Source organism: Cucurbita moschata, unplaced genomic scaffold (genome assembly GCF_002738365.1).
Source record: "Cucurbita moschata cultivar Rifu unplaced genomic scaffold, Cmos_1.0 Cmo_Scf00020, whole genome shotgun sequence".
Lineage (NCBI taxonomy): Eukaryota > Viridiplantae > Streptophyta > Magnoliopsida > Cucurbitales > Cucurbitaceae > Cucurbita > Cucurbita moschata.
The window spans coordinates 657,699-671,198 of NW_019268536.1; the positions used below are offsets into that span (position 1 = coordinate 657,699).

The following is a 13,500-nucleotide window of genomic DNA, read 5'->3' on the forward strand; positions in this document are numbered from 1 at the left end:
TTTTTTTTTTTTTTTTTTTTTTTTCTTTCCTCTCCCAAAATGGTCGGACAAGGACTGGTAGGTAATTTCAGTGGAAGAAGAAGAAGAACACTAATTTTTTTACCACTTGGATTGAATGGTAAAAAAGGTTGGTAAATAAATTGACGTGGCGAATTTCAACCCTACAAATTTTGAAATATAAAATTATCATTAATAAACTTTCTATATTAATTGATACTTTTACTGAAATTTAAAATTTATTTTTTTGAGAAATTATTATTTTACTTGGAATTGTCCCCTTGGCGTGTCTATTGCCACAATGCTAGAATTTTAGCTTTTTTCGGTATCTCACTGATGGCTCGGACCTCTCGTAAGAGGCATTTCTTAATAGTTGAATCGTTTCTCAAACCATCTAGAAGAAATCGTCGTTGACCACTTCAACTGAATTGTTGTCTTGGACTCTTTGTAATAAAAAGGGCACCAAAGGTCGGAAAGAATTCTATTTTGTTCCGATAGGAACAATATCATTAAAAAATTTAACATTCTGCAACGCTGATGGATTTTGGAGTTCATCTTCTAATTTACAGAACAATGATACCAACAACAGTTATTTATATTTATATTTCACGATCATTTATTTTTAACAATATGACACGAATATTGTTAAAAATAACGTGTTAAATACATAAATATCTTCGAAGATTTTAATATGATAAATTTATTTGACCCATTAAGGTGAAATTGGTTCGTACCAAAGATTGGATAAATGGGTAAAATAAAAGAATAAAAATCTTAATAATTTAAATACGATTTATGGTAAAAATAAATTAGAAAATTGTCATTCAATAAAGAAAAAAATAATGGAAAAATAATTCATATATATACTATTTTTTTATTTTATTATTATTATTTTTTTTTTGGGAGAAAGTGGAAGCTATATGAATTATAAACCCTAAAACCTTCAAATCCACTGTATCACCACCTGTTTCCCCCTGCTCTGATCGGTGACGATGAGGCCCTTGGACGAGAAAGAGACCACCGCCGTGTTCGAGAAGCTTCACAAATTCACCGGTAACAACCTCAAGAACATTGTCGAGAACCCCTCTCACGAAGGGCCGGAGCTAAATCCCGGCCGCTACTGCTTCCGCCTTCATAAGAACAAGGTATATTACGTCAGTGACTCCCTTGTTAAGCGAGCTACCAACGTAGCCCGCAGCAACCTTGTCGCTCTCGGCACCTGCATCGGAAAGTTCACTCATGGCGGCAGTTTTCATCTCACTGTTCACTCGCTAGGGCTATTGGCTTCCAATGCTAAGCACAAGGTTTGGCTTAAACCAACTTCTGAGATGTCTTTTTTGTATGGGAACCATGTTTTGAAAGGCGGATTAGGGCGGATTACTGAAAATATTGCTCCCGGTGATGGGGTCGTTGTGTATTCTATGTCGGATGTGCCATTGGGATTTGGAATTGCGACGAAGTCCACGCAGGACTGTAGGAAGTTGGACCCGAATGGGATTGTGGTTCTTCATCAGTCGGATATTGGAGAGTATTTAAGGATGGAAGATGAGCTTTAAAGAATCAAGATGAAGATGAGTTGAGTTTATTGGGCATCGGCTTCCTGGTCCAGGTATACTCGAGTTTGTTCTTGTAAAGTTTGTTGGTCAATAGGATTTTGAGACCAAATTGATATACTGCCTAATGAATCAAGTCAATTTTGTAAGTTTTGCACACCATGGTGTTGAATATGTGAATGATGAAACTGTTGCCCAAATGTGGGTTATCTAATATCATAGTGATCAGATACTGCTTATTTCTTTACTGCAAACCAATCATTTTTTCTTTTTATGACTGTATTGAAGATTTTCTTTAATGAGCAGTTGCTTCTCATTTTTGTATCGGATATTTCTGTTTGCATGTGAGGCCAATACATACATTTGTTTGATCATCAAACAGCTGTGAATTGAGCAACAATGTTCTTCACTAGAAATGGATTTTCTTTGTTGGGTTATATGCAATATACTAAATGCTTGGAGCCATTTTTTTGCCTATGGTTTAGGTTTTTGTTTGGGCTCCTTTCATGGTGTGCTTTTCTTTTCATAACATCATTTGTGTTCTCTCATTTTTTTCTCAATGTGAAGTTTGGTTCTTCATAAGAAGAAAGTTACTAGACTTGTTTCTGCTCTGTTTTCTACGTGTTAAAGACGAACTCCTTACACTGTAGAAGTCTGGCTGAGATGAGTGCAGATTATATAGATTTGTAAGTTATTACTGCATAATGCTACTTACCTGTTTATTGCAATCTATGCTTGAATATGCATTAGCATAGATAGATAGACCAATGGGTTTGTAATTTATACACAATTTTTGTAATCAAAACTTGAATAAAGGGTTGTGCTTTTGGTTGGTGGCTAGTTATGAGCAATCTTCTTGTTAGATGAGGTTACTTGTTCTGGGGTTGGTTCCTCTTATGACGTTAGATGTTACACCCACTTAATTTTACGTAATATTCATACATTCTTATATTGTGTTAGTACAAAGGTTTTTGGCTTAAATTTGAAAATGTATAAATTTTACGACAAAAACGACTTATTGGTTTCGAATTAGAATCTATTCAGTGTCTAAGTCTTAAGTTTCAAGAACACTTTTGGTCCTAGAGGTTTGAAGATCAGTTTAAATGGTCATGGGCTCCTTTGACAACACTAAAATGATTTTGAGTTCAATAATATTTTCGGGTGATTAGACGTTTTCTCTACTCCTCTTCTTCCTAACATTGTGCTGCTATCTTTCAATGAATGATGGAGCTCATTGTTTCAATAAGATCCGAAATGAAGGAGCCTCCAACGTTCATTTCTCTAGAACTAGAACTAAATACTTTCTTGCTCTAGATCTGTCTGGAATTAAGGATGATCTATCTAGAACTAGAGCAAAGGTGTTCTTTCTCCTTCATTTTGCAGATCTGAGCTGACTTCGTTTCCATTCTAGATCAGCGTTCCGGTAGCAGATGGCTAGAATGTGGCCGGAGATGACAGTGACTATATTTGAGTGGAGACGAGCTGCGTGACAACCGTGTCGAGCAAGATCGCTGGCAAGGAGGAGCAGCAAAGGGAGAGGAAGGTCACCTCATCAAAAAACTGGTACTAAGTTATTTAAATTTGCCATTAGCAAGTTGTTCTTACTAATAGGAGGTTAGGGACAATTCTTCCATTACCAAATTTAAACTTTCAGACCAAAAATGTATTTTTGGCTTAACTGTTAGCAACGTGGTGGAGGCCTAATTTGATGCAATTAAAATATATCAGAAACTTCTTTATTGAGAGATGGATAATAAGGGGTTCAGGTTTAGAGGAAGGAGTTGGTTGTTCTTACAGATAGATTGCCATCCTGCTCTCCATTTGGGGAAAGGAGATGAAACACTGATATTGAGAATCTGTTTTTGTGGATCATTTTTGTTCAAAATTGGCTATTGGGCTCATGTGCTTGTTCATGTCCAAAGCTGTTTTGATCTGTTTTATGGGCTAGAATTCTCATAACCAATGCCACCCAACTTTCCTGAAATGCCATTTTGACCACAACTACTCGATCACAAGCCTTGCTCGTGTCTAACTTCATGACAACATTGCCCACCTTGCCTTTTAATGCCCATTGAAAGTCTACAATTCATCTCTCTTTTCTATCCCTATGTGAGATCTCGGAGAAAAAGGGTGTGAAAACCTCTCCCTAGGATACGTGTTTTAGAATTTTGAGGGAAACCCATGGGAGAAACCCAAAAAGGATAATACTTGAGCTGTTACAAATGGTATTAGAGCTAGACATTGAGCGGTGTGCCAGTAAGGATGCTGAGCCCCAAAGGGGGTGGACATCGGTGTGCCAGCAAGGACGCTGGGCCCCAAAGGGGGTGTGGGTTGTGATATCTCACATCGATTGAAGAGGGGAATGATTGTCAGCGAGAATGTTGGGCCTCGAAGAGGTGTGGATTGTGAGATCCCACATCGTTTGAAGAGGCTAACAAACGACAAGTGTATTTACTAGTGGTGGGCTTGAATTGTCACATTATAAACCAAGAAAGGTGATGATACACTTAAAAAAAAAAACTAGAAAACAATGAACAAAGTGGTTGCCAAACATATTCGAAACGAACCATTCTAGAAACAGTGAAGAAGAATGAAGTACATACTTATAATGTATATATATAACAGCAGAATAGGTACCCAGAAATGGTAGCTATAATAATGGTTTCAAGTACTTTATTCTCAAAGCCTTTGCAGGAGTTGGATCCATCTGTTTGTAACTAAAAGAATTTAGGCAAACCACCAAACTCAGGCATTTATATGGATTCCTTTCATATGAACATTTCCACAATATTCCCTTTTAATTAGGCAACCACTTCACAAAACCCATATCTTAAAAACCATTTCTTTGCCTATTGTTTGAGAAACAAAGATGCCAAACCCTAAAACTAAGAGAATAATGTGTTGTCTTACAAACCCACTTATTGTCATTAATTAGTATACAAAACAATTTAGAATCTCACCCGAGTTCGAGTTCGAGTTCTTCATTGTGTTTAGTATGTAAGTTAAAGGTTTTTACATGGAAACTGACACACATTGTAACAGTTGGATATTTTCCGTTTTGGTCCATTACATATCGCCATCAGCCTCACAGTTTTAAAACGTGTGTGCTAGGGAAAAGTTTCCACACCCTTATAAGGAATGCTTCATTCCCCTCTCCAATATATGTGGGTTCTCATAATCCACTCCCTTGGGGGCCCACCGTCCTCGCTGACACACCGCTCGGTGTCTGGCTATGATACCATTTGTAACAATCAAAACCCACCTCTAACTGTTGTCCACATTAGCTCGTTACGTATCAACGTTAGCCTCATAGTTTAAAACACATTTGCTAGAAAGAAATTTTAGGAATGTTTCGTTCTCCTCTCCAACTGATGTGGACTCTAACACACATAGATTATTATATTGAAATGAAGGCGAGAAGATGCTCGAAAGGCTTGAATTCAAAAGCTAAAAACTTATCGTTTCAAACACATCCTTAATAATTAATTACATAATCTAATTATTATATTCTTCAAAACTATCTATGATAACATCCAAAAATTACATAAAATTCTTGATCGAGTCTACATTGATGTACATAGTTACGTGAAGAATCTATATGAACTCAAAACATAGAATATATTCAAAGATTTATACATTTTAAAGTATAGTTTTTTAGTCACGCCTCTACACACCTTGATGACCTAATTTCATTGTGTAAAAAATATAAATAAATTATGGCGTCATTTATAACAAATAAAATAAAAGTCATTCTTTAATGATTTTGACCTAACATGTGTCCTTCTTTTCAATAAAATAAAATAAAATAAATGAGAACACTACTTTCTTATAAATTATTGAAAATTTTAATTTTTTTTAAAAAAATTAATTTATTAAATATAAATTTTAATTTAATGTCTCGATAAATCTTTACTAGATTTAACAGTTTAAAAACGTCAATTAATCTATTAGACATAAATTTGAATTCAGATCAAAGTCACGTTAGATACTAAATTAAAAATTTAGAAATTTATTGGACGGGAAATCAAAAGTTTAAAAACTTATAACAATTTTTAAAGTTTAAGGCTCTATTAAACACAAAATTAAAATGGAAAATCGGCTAATTGGTTTTAAATTTATATATATATATATATATGAAATAATTTAGGGTTATGTGGGCTAGGAAGAATGTGGAAATCACATGGGCATGTCAAGTGATGTTTAAAGCAAAGGCAGTGAATATTTGTAATCCCAAATATACAACAACTTTGCTTTAGAAACAAAAACTTTATACTATAATATTTATAAATAAATGTATTAAATTTGTTCGAGGGATAGGGATTTGTATGTTGATTTGGTACTTCGAGATTGGAAGATCGACTTACTCCTCTTTAGCTAACATGATGCGTCTATATTAGAGAGCTTCACTTAGGGCATCCAAATCTAGGTTTCAAGGTTGAATCGAGTTATTCTTCGAATACTTGGGTTGGGCATGCATTGAGCATCCCATATTGGCTAATGGGTAGGCTTGATCTCGACCTCAACCAAAACCGAGCATGCGAATTTGGGCCAATGACCCGAACACTTCCTTTCCCAAGTCCATTTGAGTCCTCAAATGTAAGTTTGGCTCGAGGCGGGTCTTTTTCTTAGGCTAATTAATTTTGAACTTTCGTCTATAGTATTCAGTGTTGGCTTGCCTCACAAACTCTAACGCTTAAAACAGTGTAGCAAATTTAGGGTTTGAGAGTGAAAACTTAATGGTCCTTTAAGATACTTGAGATGATCTAGGGTTTATGATCTTCCTCTTGGACTGGAGACAAAGAGATCGAACTAAGCCTATATGGTTCCCTCGGGCTCGGGGCCATGCACAGTGCAACCCTAGAATAAAAAAGGCGACCTCAGCCTCGACTTAGTTGGTCATGGTCGAGGTGGGGCCTTTTTAGCCCTTTGTTGTTTGTCCCCAAAGAACAAATGGCCCTTCGCCTAAGTTATTCTAATTCGAGCACTAGTTAGCCTCGACTTAGTTGGATCTACGGCTCAATCCAACTTGATCATGTTCGATTTTTTCAATTCCTCATTCTAAATTCACTCATAACAACACATTCTAGTCCTATAGTTTAACTTATACGACAATATAATCTCCGTTCATTACATTACTCAAAGATCAAATATGTTCATAAACTACAAAAATTCCGTGTAGAAGATAATCCATGACGACAGTGGTCCGGAGAATAAACGAAAGGAGAAGCAAAATGGTGGGCGATTGTAATGAAAATGAATTAGGAGCATTTAGATACCTCAAGAAGAAGCAAAAAAGAACAAAGATTACGACCACATTCAAACATGTTTTGTCCCTTTAAACTCTTCCACACCACACATTTCTCCTTGTCCCTTTTCTTCAATTGGCTGTTCGAATATGATCTCTCTTTTCTTATTTCATCACCTTTAGACCTCACCTTTCAATTCCTAGGGTTTTCTTTGCCCCTTTACGAGTCGACATTAGCCCCTTTCAATCCCTTTTTTCTTTTACGTGCTCCACAGAGCATATTTCAAATAGTTGTCGGTACATTTCTAGTAGCTTTTACAGATAATGCGTAGATGTAAAGTAAACAATCGGGAACATATGTAACAGTCCAAACTCATTGCTAGTAGATATTATCCATTCTTGTCCATTATATATCGTCATCAGCCTCAAAATTTTAAAACGTGTCTATCAAAGAGAGGTTTCCACACCCCTGTAAAAAAATATTATGTTCTCTTCTCCGACCAAGGTAAGATCTCACAACATACCGTTATCATATATATATATATATATATATAAAAGAATAATTATATATTCTTGAAAAAAAAATTCGACAAATTCGGAATATTAATTTGAATATATTCAAAGGGAGATATATATTGCAAGTACATGCACATGTAAAAATACATTATCCAAATTACTTAATTCAATTTTTAATATAATAATAATAATAATAATAATTAACGAAAATTAAAGAAAATGAAATTTAATTCAATGTGAAGGGTGGGTAATATTGTAAATTTCAAAAGAATAAAAATTTCCTTTTTAATTAAAAAAAAGGTTTAATATACTTTTTATAATTTAGATTTAAAAAAGAAAATCCTAATTTAATTAATTTATTAATTACAATAAAATAGTAATGAAAATGGCATCCAAAAAATAGGTTAAAAAAACACAAACACACAAAAGACAAAGATTCCCACGTGTGGGGTTTGAAAAAGACATTTATTATATTTTATTTTTTAAAAAGTATTTTGGAATTTTGTAAAATAAATGGATTCCCATATCTTATAATTAAATACCCTATAGATTTTAAAACAATGACTTTTTTTTTCTCTTTTTTCTAAAATATTTTGATTGTAAAATTCGTATCAATCATCAAATGTTAGGTTTTAATAATTAATTTCATTTTTTAAAATAGAATTAAAAGAAATCTTTTTAATTTTTAATTTTATTATTTTTTTATTAATTCGTCACTCTGAACTAACACTGTAATAGTAACAGTTCAAGTCCACCGCTAGCAAATATTGTCCGCTTTTGACTCATTACGTATTGTCGTCAACCTCATGGTTTTAAAACGAGAGAGGTTTTCACATCCTTATAAGAAATGTTTCGTTCTCGACACTGAATTCTAATAAATCTAAAACTAAAAAAACCTAGGTTGGTCAATAATCTTCCAGACAAGTAGGTAATGTTTTCATATCGTCAGAGAATATTAAAATCACCCAGTGCCAAATTTGGATTCTGAATCATGATTTGTTCGTCGAGCCTATGAACGTTTCAATCTCGAAACTCCCATCAAAACCCTTTTTTTTTTCTTTTTTTTTAATCCATCGATAAAATTACAAGACTTTTTGTGACCCCATTTCACATTAGGCTCCATATCCTTTAAAAATAATATTAAAAGGGCAAAAAAAAAAAAAAAAAAAAAAAACATGGCATTAAAGTTTGTTCTTTTGCCATAGCTCACCTCTCCTAGTTCATCTACCTGATTACTCTCTCTCTCTCTCTCTCTCTCTCTATATATATATATATATATATATACAATCACTCCATTATTGTTCCTCAAAGCTTATAAACTGATTCGAGAGGAAAAACAATGTCGGGCGTTTGGGTGTTCGACAACGGGGTAATTCGGCTCGTGGAGAGGGCGGGGGCGGCGGAGACGGGAGCAGGAGGGCGGAGAAAAGTTCTGATCTACACACCGACGAACGAGGCGATGACATCATACCCAGTACTTAAAAACAAGCTTGCATCGTTGGGCTGGGAAGTATACTACGAAGATTCCGAGGTTATGCAATTCCATAAGCCTTCATCTGTGGATCTCATTTCTGTTCCCACAGACTTCAATAAGCTTAAGGCTAGACACTTATACGACATCGTTGTGAAGAATCGTAATGTTTTTCAAGTTAAGGACATGCAATCCCAGTAATTGTTGCCACGACGTCGTTTCATACCTCTTTAGTGGCTCTCTATTTCATCTCTTTTTATGTAGTTTTTGTGTGTGTGTTTGTTTGAAGCATATGTAAATTTGTTCTTGAAATCGAAAAATCATAAATTTAACGTACGATATATTGTCGTATCAACGATTTGATGACTACCCATTAGACGTTGATTTGAGACGGCTCGATTCGTTAAGATATTATATCTTGTGAGATCTCACACTCGTTGGAAAGAGTAACGAAACCTTTCTTACAAATGTGTGAAAACTTCTTTTTAGTAGACGAGTTTTAAAACCGTGAGGCTGGTGGCTATACGTAACGAATTAAAACGGATAATTTTTATTATTTTCTATAACCGTCGAATAATTTCTAAATTTAAAAGAAATTAAAACATTTTAATGCATGATAATATGAAAATGGCTGCCATGCAATGCAGGATCAGAGAAGGCCAAAGAAAAATATTAAAAAAATAAATAAATAAATAAAAAGGAGTTAACCGTGGTAAGGGTAATTTGGTAATTGAGGAATGTGGGGTTAAGTGAACTGACAGGACACGTCCATGCATCACAGGCTGGTGACGATAAGAGGGGGAGTCTGATGGGTCAACGGATAGCCCATATCCGGGGGAAGAATATCTATTTATTTATTTTGTTTGCTCTAAGAAAATAATAATAATAATAATAAAAATAGATATTGAGAGAGAAATATTTGAGATTTACGTGCATGAGAGCATGGCTCAAAACCTATTCCCATTTGGATAAGGAAATGGAAATGGGCACCAATGCTCGGTCCCATTGAGTACTCGATAATATCAACTCAAAAGTTCTTTGACGTTTTTTTATCGATCAGTGGAATGTCAGACCCTTTCTCGGTTTTAAAAAAAAAGTCTAAAGAGGATAATATTTACTAGTGGTGGGCTCGTTACATGAACACGACTCTCCACAATGGTATGATATTGTTCACTTTGAGCACAAGCTTTCAAGCCAATAGAGACAGTATTCCTCGATTATAAACCTATAGCCATTCCCTAAATTAGCCGATGTGGGACTTTCATCATCCAACGGGGCTTAGGTTGTTCATACCTTCTATCTGTTACGTGCATTTTTTTGTTTGTTTGGATCTTCGAACCGTCGAGTGAAATCCAATCCATTTTTTAAAGGGGGTTTTGAAAAAACGGCCTACCCGTTAATGGGTCGGAGATGTTTCGTATGTAGATATACAAGAAACACAAAATTAGGGAATGAGTGATTTGTTCAACCCGTAACTCTTGTTACTAAAGGCCACCCCACCCAAGCCCAGCGCGATAGCTTAGAAAATGGACCCAACCCAACCCAACCCAAGAATTTAGAGCCCACTCTCATGCCGTCCATTCATACAACCACCATGCTATATCGCTCGCCATGACATTGTATCGTAGTGTCACGAACATGTGTCGTAGTGATACGATGCTACCATGGCTTATAAGAACACGTCCTTCAATCGATTGGTTAAAAGATTGATGATACTAAGTGATAAGAATAAGTAGAAATTAGAAATGTTTATAGGGACGAGGACAGAGACGAGAAGGGAGAAGACTTCTCCGTTTCCACCCTCTCTCTCATTTTTATTCCTTCTAATAAAAATTAATCTTTCATTTTTCTATAAAAAAAATTAATTAAATTAAATAAATTCCATCCCGAGTTTTTATATTATATATGTATTTTTTTTTGTGGATAAATTTTCTGTTAAAATAAAGTCAAACAGACATTATATTTACTATTCTAACTCAGTTAAGAGATTATATTTACTAATCCTAATTCAGTCTCATTTTTAATAATAATAATAAAAAAATATATATTTTAATATTTAAATTTGAATTTTTAAAATTTTGCGAGTAGAATAGTATATTATATTTTTGCTCGTGAAATATTATAATATTTTATATTTTTTAATAGAAATTATACAGAAAAATAAAAATGATTCATTAATTAAAAAATATATATATATATATATATATATATATATAATGGAATTCAATTCTATCTTTAATCTAAATTAATGAAATCCATAAACTAAAATTAATAATAGTAATAAATAAATAAATAAATAAATAAATAAAAGGGGTTATTGTTGATTAAAAATAACTCATATTGTCCGTACAGGTGACACGAGAAAGTGGTGAAGTGTGGCATTGGGTTTTGGTTCCAAATTCAAATCTTGGACAAACTCGTCCCCATCTCCTTTTAATTTTCCTCTCTTCTCTTTCCTCCATTTTTTGAATTTCGATTTCATCCCATCCCCTTCTCAAAACCCTAATTTTCAGTTCAACAGATTCGGTTCCATTCGATCCCTGCTTCTATGGCGGACGCCGACTCTTCCTCTCCCTCCGCCGCTGTCCCAGCTCCTCTATCGGCTGTCAGTTCCCTTCATTTTCTTCGTTTTCACTTTCTTTTTGTTTCTGATCTGTTCTTTTACACATTTACTTACTCTGTTCTTCATCTTTATATCTGTTCCTCTTTGTTCACAGAAAAATGAGAATCTAACTCCCATTGGATCGAAAATTTCGGTATTATTTTCTTGTCCCGGCTTTTGAATTCTCCAGCTTATTAACTCGATTGTAGGATAGTTGAGAACTAAATTGTTCGTTGTTTGAAGTTCTTAAAATTTTGGGTCTGGTGGTGATTTAACCAAGAGTCCATGTGTTACTGAGATTGCTGCAATTTAGGTCTGATCTTCTGAGATTTGACATGTTTGATCTCAGGAATTGAACGAATCAAGAGCGGAGTTGCTTAATAGAATTCAATCTCTTAAGCAGGTGAAGTCTAGATTTACAATGCCCTAACTGTGAGGCTGATTATGTTGTATGTTCTTGCTCATTTAGTTGTTTTTGTCCTTTGATTTTCTTAACTTTCCCTGTGTTTTGAGCATTTCAGGATCTTCAGAATTGGAGGTCAAAGCTAGACACGCAAGTTAATACCTACCGGAGTGTAAGTTAATAGTAGTGAATTTTGTATTGCTTGTCCAGCCAGCTTGTCCTGTTTTAAGATATGTGTGTTTGTGTGAGATCCCACATTGGTTGGAGAGGGGAACGAAACATTCCTTATAAGAGTGTGGAAACCTCTCTTGAATGATGCGTTTTAAAATTGTGAGGCTGACGACGATACGTAATGGGTCAAAGCGGACAATATTTGCTAGCGGTGGACTTGGGTTGCTAGAAATGGTATCAGAGCTAGACACCGAGCGGTTTGCTAGCGAGGACGCTAGGCCCCAAGGAGGTGGATTTTGAGATCCTACATTAGTTGGAGGGGGTACAAAGCATTCCTTATAAGAGTGTAGAAACCTCTTTCTAACAGATGCATTTTAGAACTGTGAGGTTGACAGCGATACGTAACGAGTCAAAGCGGACAATATCTGCTAGTAGTGAACTTGGGCGGTTATAGTTTGATTGTTCTAACATGATCCATAAACCAGTTGGTCATCCAAGTGGCTTACTGTAATCAAATCTTGTGGCTCATACAGACAGCCGGCTATTGTATGCTAGACATGATGTTGGTTAAACTGATTCTTGGAAGTTCAAAGAGATCTTAAGTAGTCTGCTAATGATATATATCTTCAATGCCTCATACAGGAACTCTCTGAACTCAAGAAATCACTTAATGTTGAGGTCGAGCACCTTCGAACGGTAAGTAATGCTTCACAGATCGAATACATTTTTAAACTTTTTGATACCATTTGGAAGGGTAATAAATTTGTAACATCAAAGTAGGAATTCCAAGAACTAAGGACTACCCTTCAGCAGCAACAAGAAGACGTGACTACCAGCCTGAGGAACTTGGGTGTAAGTTCTATATCTAACCACTTTCATACTCAAATATGCTGATAAGTTCTACCCACCCCATACCACCATATATGTTAGCCACTATTGAAGAAAACTACGTAACTTAGCAGCTTCAGGATGTTTCCGTGGACAATAACGAGACTCGACATCAACATCCAGCAGAAATCAGCGAGAAAGAAGATGCAGGCGAGGCAACGAAGGAAGGTCGTGGCTCGACGGAGGAAAAGGGGAATGAAGCTGGAAATTAAGAGGCACTTTGTAGCATGTAGGTTGTAAGTTTTTCATTGCATGATAAGATAACATTAGCAGCAGCTCTCTCGGCTATGGATTTCCACAATGTTTACTGTTTAAATTTCAATGCTTGTAATGGGTTTCTTTTCAATATTTCCCATTGAGGGTTCTATGAGATCTCCCTTTAGCTCACTCTCTACCTCTATCCTTCTCTCTAAACAACTTAATGATGGTCGAGTTTTGAACTTAATTTCTATTTAGTGCTTTCGAACGCTTAAATTTTTCATCATTGAGATTTGAATTTAGTTGTATTTGGTTCCAAAGGTAACAGGTTGGATTCTCAAAATTTGAATTTGATTTCTCAAATTTGAAATCAATTTTAAAATGGTTCGTTGATGTTAGCTTAACTAATGAAATGATAATGATGACATGGTAGTTAATACATCCTTAGTAGAATTT

The 13,500-nt window shown here is 35.0% G+C and overlaps 3 protein-coding genes across 9 annotated transcripts; all 3 read left to right on the forward strand.

Annotated features, from left to right (window-relative positions):
- The first annotated feature begins 914 nt into the window (after positions 1-914).
- LOC111458029 (60S ribosome subunit biogenesis protein NIP7 homolog) lies at positions 915-3,682 on the forward strand. 7 transcript variants are annotated; one of them, XM_023100511.1, is made up of 3 exons: positions 915-1,606; positions 2,962-3,113; positions 3,665-3,682. In XM_023100511.1, exon 1 carries the CDS (start codon positions 990-992, stop codon positions 1,551-1,553), a length of 564 nt encoding a protein of 187 aa, XP_022956279.1. In that variant the 5' UTR covers positions 915-989; the 3' UTR covers positions 1,554-1,606; positions 2,962-3,113; positions 3,665-3,682. The 7 variants fall into 7 exon arrangements, with proteins under 7 accessions (XP_022956279.1, XP_022956281.1, XP_022956280.1 ...); XM_023100513.1 differs by lacking the exon at positions 3,665-3,682 and adding an exon at positions 2,118-2,236 and having other exon boundaries at positions 2,934-3,426; XM_023100512.1 differs by lacking the exon at positions 3,665-3,682 and adding an exon at positions 2,118-2,236 and having other exon boundaries at positions 2,962-3,426.
- Positions 3,683-8,569: 4,887 nt separating this feature from the next.
- On the forward strand, positions 8,570-9,118 carry LOC111457977 (flowering-promoting factor 1-like protein 1). The gene has a single exon (XM_023100449.1). It carries the CDS (start codon positions 8,651-8,653, stop codon positions 8,981-8,983), a length of 333 nt encoding a protein of 110 aa, XP_022956217.1. The 5' UTR covers positions 8,570-8,650; the 3' UTR covers positions 8,984-9,118.
- A 2,034-nt stretch (positions 9,119-11,152) lies between these two features.
- On the forward strand, positions 11,153-13,233 carry LOC111457976 (CAP-Gly domain-containing linker protein 1-like). Its single transcript, XM_023100448.1, has 7 exons — positions 11,153-11,387; positions 11,500-11,538; positions 11,734-11,787; positions 11,906-11,959; positions 12,601-12,654; positions 12,739-12,810; positions 12,921-13,233. The coding sequence occupies exons 1-7, from the start codon at positions 11,331-11,333 to the stop codon at positions 13,056-13,058; spliced, it is 468 nt and encodes a 155-aa protein (XP_022956216.1). The 5' UTR covers positions 11,153-11,330; the 3' UTR covers positions 13,059-13,233.
- Positions 13,234-13,500: the final 267 nt, after the last annotated feature.

Coding starts and splice junctions, on each gene's coding strand:
- LOC111457977 (XM_023100449.1), top strand. CDS start 8,651: ATGTCGGGCGTTTGGGTGTTCGACAACGGGGTAATTCGGCTCGTGGAG.
- LOC111457976 (XM_023100448.1), top strand. CDS start 11,331: ATGGCGGACGCCGACTCTTCCTCTCCCTCCGCCGCTGTCCCAGCTCCT. Junction 11,388..11,499: donor TCCCAGCTCCTCTATCGGCT/GTCAGTTCCCTT, acceptor CTTTGTTCACAG/AAAAATGAGAATCTAACTCC. Junction 12,811..12,920: donor CCAGCCTGAGGAACTTGGGT/GTAAGTTCTATA, acceptor GTAACTTAGCAG/CTTCAGGATGTTTCCGTGGA.
- LOC111458029 (XM_023100511.1), top strand. CDS start 990: ATGAGGCCCTTGGACGAGAAAGAGACCACCGCCGTGTTCGAGAAGCTT.